General features: G+C 39.8%; 1 protein-coding gene across 1 annotated transcript; it reads right to left on the reverse strand.

Annotated features, from left to right (window-relative positions):
* Nucleotides 1–2,166: 2,166 nt before the first annotated feature.
* Nucleotides 2,167–2,798, reverse strand: LOC146555109 (uncharacterized). The gene has a single exon (XM_085252657.1). The coding sequence runs from the start codon at nt 2,785–2,787 to the stop codon at nt 2,179–2,181; it is 609 nt and encodes a 202-aa protein (XP_085108783.1). The 5' UTR covers nt 2,788–2,798; the 3' UTR covers nt 2,167–2,178.
* Nucleotides 2,799–5,751: the final 2,953 nt, after the last annotated feature.

Below are 5,751 nucleotides of genomic sequence, written 5' to 3' on the forward strand. Positions count from 1 at the left end.
AACTTAGCGACTTTGTCGCTATATTTAGCAAGTTTTCAGACCCCTTAGTGACTTTTTTTCGCTAAAAAAAGACGTGAAAGCGCGTATCGCTTTTACTCTCAACAAGCAGCGGGTGCTGTAACGCAGTCAGTTCTTCTTTTACTCTTGTACTCTTATGCTGTTTTGTGGACCACAAGGTTTAAAACTACTTATAAACACACACACACACACACACACAAAGTAACTCCACCAGAGTGCCTATTTCGGGTCACTTGCCGGTCCAAGCCCGGGTAAAGGAGCAGGGTTGGAATTGTGACATTAAAAAAAACAATAATTGCTAAAAGAAATTTAATTTGTAGTTCTAAATAAACTCTAAATGCATTTAGGATGTTTTTTACTGACTTTATGTCTCTTCCACGATGTTATTTCTCTCTCCAACAACATAGGTTACAATTAGATTAGCATGATCAATTATGCAAATTAGGCGATGACGTCATTTAGCAACTTCTAGCGAATTTTAGGACAACCAATAGCGATTTTCCTTACTGAGGAGTTGGCAACACTGCAGGGGAGAGGCCCTGGGAATTTTTAAGAGACAATACACAACTTTATTGTGCGTGTCTAATTGACATAAGCTGACATAGGGCAAAAGAGGGTTTTCCGGGGAAGCTTTCATTTTTAGATTGCAGAGACCGTGACATGAGGGATATGGAAGGATTGACTGAGGCGCAGATGCAGACCATGACCAGGAGAGAAGGCTTCAAGAGGACCAGTGAGAAGCAGGGACCATCTCCAGGACAACTGACAAACAACAGTGGACTGCACCACTGGGCTTCCAGGAGATTTTGAACAGCAAAATCTTAAAATAAAGTGAAAGAGATTCGGCGTTGACGTTGAGGAAGACAACTAAGGTGTACAACATGCTCTGCCTTAAATCGTCGGCGGAGTTGGAACAGAAACTGAGGAATGAAGAGAGCGTACCAAGCTCCAAAGGTGACAGCGCAGAGGGAGACCAGCGTTGGAATTATGACTCTGTAAATGGCACAGACACCAGGAGCCATTACCGTGACTGGGAATGTCAACCTAATGCTGTTTCACTTTGCCATGCAAAGTACTTTGACACTGTGGAGAAGGCCCATTTGCATGTGAGAGCTTAGATTGTATGGAATATTAAAGATGAACAAAGGGTGATGGGAGAACAGTGAAGTGAGGATACACAGTGTGAAACTCCTTTAAGTGTACAATAATGTTGATGTGATACACAGAATGTCAAGAGAGAAATTCTGGTATTAATGTGATTCATTGATTTAAGAATCAAAGGGTGGGATTGTATAGGAATTTCTTTTACTTATGTATTAATCACATTATTTTATTGTATGATACCTTGGGCCACTGGATTTTAACATGTCTCACACTCATACAGTAAGACAATTGGTGGGGGTCTAGTAAGGAAGTTGGGGGAAGCAGACAACTCCACAGGAAGAATCTTTTGTTTCTTTGAGGACTCTGGGAGGTAGCAAGGGAGTGTGAACCTTAAGGTGTGAAACAGCTGTGTACTGCCTTTTGTTCCTGGAGAAGGTATTTAACTGAGAGCCATACTAGGCTCAGGGAGACTCTGCTGACCGTCTGTCAAGCGGTCATGCAGGGACTTCATCAAGCTTGGTTGTCTGTTCTTTGTGTGTTTTGATTAAAGAATGTTAGCTACCGCTCACCGCTCGTCTGCAGGCTTTATTTAAATGGAAATCGTCCACATCAGGCAAAAAGAAAGCTTTTTGCTAAAAAAAAGATTTAGAGCAGAAGTTTTTTGCACTGCATTTTAAAATGAAAACATCTTGCATTTATTTACAATTAAAGACACAGAGCAGAAAGTGTGTTACTGTTTTACATCCACAGACACACAACAAAAGAAGCAGGCAACATGAGGTCAAGTTATGGCAATTTTATTTTTGTATTTCAGTACATGTATTTAGATTAGAGTTTTTAAAAAACAAACAAACGTCCCAAGAAGAAGAATGGGGTGAAAGAAAGGTGGAGAGAGGAGGAAGGAGGAAGAAACTATTGATCTCCTCAAACTCGATGCTGCTGGGTCAGTTCTTTCTCAGCAGTCTGCTCCAGAATCCCCTTCTGTCCTCGGCTTTCTTTTCTTTTTCTTTTGCCTTCAGTTCTTTTAAGGTTTTGTTGAGCTGCTCCTCGGCATCTTTAATTTTTTTCTTTTCGCTGCTGTTTTGCCAGTTTCACTTTCTGTTTGAGGAGCTCTTTAGCTTCCTTTCTGTGCTTTTGTATTTCTTTAAGTGCGTCTTTGCAGTCTTTCTTGGTCACCGCAGAGCCGGTCATTTCTTCCTTGAATACCTTCACCTCAATTTTCTCTTCTGCAAGTTCTTCTTGCACTTTCATCAGTTCCTTCTTCATGTTTTTAGTGTAACTTTTTGTATCTTCCATTTCTTTCTTTGCTTCCTGTATTTTAATTTTCTCTTCCTCCAACACTTTTTGAGCTTCCAACAATTCTTTCTTCAAATTTTCAATCTCATTTTCTGCCTCATGTTTACGTTTTTTCTCCTCTTCAAGTTGTTGCTTTACATACAGTAATTCCTTCCTTAGTGTTTCAGCTTCAGCCATTACATTTGCAGCTTCTTGTGTTGCCAACTGCATTTTCCTTTTTTCCTCTTCAAAAGCTTCCTGCACCTCCTGTAATTCCTGAATCACATTTTCTGCCTCCTTCTTTGCAGTTTGATATTTATTTTTGGCTTCTTGTGCTGTGCTTTTCTCTTCCTCCAATGCTTTTTGAGCTTCCAGCAGTTCTTTCTTCATATTTTCATTCTCGTTTTCTGCCTGTTGTTTTCCCATTTTCTCTCCTTTAAGTTTGAGACCCACATGCAGTAATTCCTGCAATACTACTTCAGTTTCAAACTTTGAATTTTTAGCTTCTCCTCTTGATTTTTCTGCCTCTTCTTTTAATTTGACATTTTCAGCCTGTATCATTTGAAATTCTTCTTGCAGGTTAATCAACTGTACTGAATTGTATGGTGAAGCACTCGCCGATCCTCTTCTCGTTCTCCCTCGATTCATTTTGGCCTTTTAACCCTTAAGAACCCAGACCTATTTTTACTTTCATGAAAATTACGGGGGTTGTAAGTTATATCAAATGAATCATATATAACACATTTCTGAAGGTTTTTTTTGTAATAGCTCCACCCACTGCCCCAGATCTGAAATGTCACATATGCGTCACATTGGGCATACAAGGTACATTTGTTCCATATTTAGAAAGTAATTCTGTAAACACTTTCTTGCTTTTAAAAACAGAATTTCCTTTTTATTTTTAAATTCTTAACATGGGTAATGATGGTAACACTTCTTGGTTTACTTCAACATGCTTCTTCGAAAAAAAATAAAAATAAATCAGCCCCAATCAACCATGCGTTGACAACACCGAGCATGGTGGTTTGCCAGAACAGGTAGAGATACCTCCTCCGTGACTTCATGTGGTACTTGTACCTTGCAATGCAGGCGTCAAGCAGGTCAATACCCCCCATGACTGTGTTGTACTCCTTCACAATGTGTGGCCTTTTGACCTCAACAAATGCCTTGCCCAATTTGCTCCAGCGACAAACTGTATCTTGAGGCTCAGTTGCACAATAGGATGAGATGAGGGTAACAGATTTGTTGTCACACCACTTCACAATAACCATGCTCTCCTCCTTATTCACCCTGGCATCAATAGATCCTCTGCCTCTCTGGGCAAGACTTTTTTCATCTTCAAGCTGACAACCTGCTAAGCGATTACCACGAAGCGTTCCTACAAAGTAGATCTGTTGCTGAAGAAGTGTGAGCACAAGTGGGGCTGAGGAGAAGTTATCAGCAAAAACTTTGTAGTTTTGCTCAGCTGGCAGAATTTCACACAACTTCACCATAACATCTCCAATCCCAAGTAAAGTCTTCTTCCCAGTACCACCTTGATAAACAACAAAATCATGGAGCATACCAGAGGATGAGCACTGGGCCCAGATTTTCAATCCCCAGGGGTGGGGCTTTCCCTTCACATACTGCCTTATTGGGCTGTGTGTCCCCTTGAAGGGTACCATTTGCTCATCAACAGAGTTGTACTCCTCTGGGACGATATCCAGGCATTGTTTGCGAAACATTTCAAGCCATAGACGGATCTTCCAGCACTTGTCTTCTGCATCTCTGTGTAATAAATCTGTATTGTCAGTGAAATGTAGAGATCCCAACAGGGTTTGAAATCGGTTGCGGGACATGTTATCTGCTACCATAGGACACCTGGTGTCATTTTCCCAGTATGCTCGATTTCCAGGCATTTGGCATAGACCCATCCTCAGATAGAGACCAATGAGTATTTCTAGTTCTTTAACAGTGGTATTTACATTTCTCAGATGGTTGGATTTTTGTACACTGTATAAATTTGTTTGTTCATTAACAACAGCAGCATATCATCTGTGATGACGTTTTTGAAGTACTCCAGTGGAGTGTGGATCTCATCTGGAAGTTTGGCACAGGGTCCCTTGAATGCGGTCTCAGGGGTTTCGAACGATTTCTTTCTCCAGGAGAATTTTTGTGCTTTGATAGCTGCCTTGGGCTGCCCAGTGTCCATATGGCTTGAATGTGGCTCTGTCTCTAAATCACTTGAATCACAACTGTCTGAATCACTGGATTCACTTGATTCATCACTCTCCACGTCTTTGTGGGGGATGTAATTAGGGTCGTCAGAATCTTCACCTGAGGTACTTTCACATCCCTCATACTCACTGTCCTCTGCAGTGATAAACTCCAGCGCATCTTGAACACTATATTTTTTCTTTTTATCCATTCTACAAAAGAGTGAAAATGATTAAAAAAAAGGGGGGGGGGGGTAACTGAAAAACACCTCAACAAAGCTAAAGTAAAGTTCCATCACAAATTTAGGTAATTTAATAAATTAGTTATGCTTGGATTTAGTTAAATATGACTGAGTATTAACAACAAAGAATACATTTACTTAAAATAACTGAATGAGCTAAACTGACTAAGCAAGTGATCAGTTTTTGTCTTTTTGTGACAAATATGTCACATCAGTTTAATGTTTAATGACATATTTGTCACAGCGATATTTAACAAACTGATTCTAGATCAAATTGTTTCAGAAATATTACCAAACTAGGTTACAAGTGACCTATGACATCTTATCTAAAGTTTAGAATTTCTGAATGAGTAAAAGCTTACCTTTGCAAAAAGAAAAGAAAGTTTTTAAAATTAGCATAGTGGTCTCATTAGCTAACCAGCTGGACCAAGACTTTGAAAATGGTGTCTTGAACACCCAGAGTGCCTCACTTGTCACATGACTGAACTAGTTTGTGCAGTAGACGTCACTTAGGGACTTTATTAGTTAAAAGTCAAAGTTAAACCATTATAAATAGTTTTTCTCTAAGTGTAAAGGGGCGGTGACACCAGTGTCACTGTGGGTCCTTAAGGGAGGAACCAACGTATTTGTGATGGACCGAGTTGAAAAACAGGAGGAGCCCAGGAATTATTAGAAAAATATAGTTTCCATTTATTTAACCCCCAAAAATTATATTTACAAGACTAATAAATGTTGAGCTCATAAAAGAGGTCAAAGACACAAAACTGAACTCAGGCAAAGACTGCAAACTTAACAAACCAAATGACTGTGTTACGGCCGAGACCGTTTCAGACGAGTGACAGGACGCAAACGCAAGACGCCGAACAGCTCGTAAGTATATTTTAAGAATAATGTTTAATGTTTACACAAAATATTCA

This window comes from Mchenga conophoros, linkage group LG17, assembly GCF_057382185.1.
Source record: "Mchenga conophoros isolate Kocher_MC1m ecotype Shallow Benthic linkage group LG17, M_conophoros_male_GT1.1, whole genome shotgun sequence".
Taxonomy (NCBI): Eukaryota; Metazoa; Chordata; class Actinopteri; order Cichliformes; family Cichlidae; genus Mchenga; species Mchenga conophoros.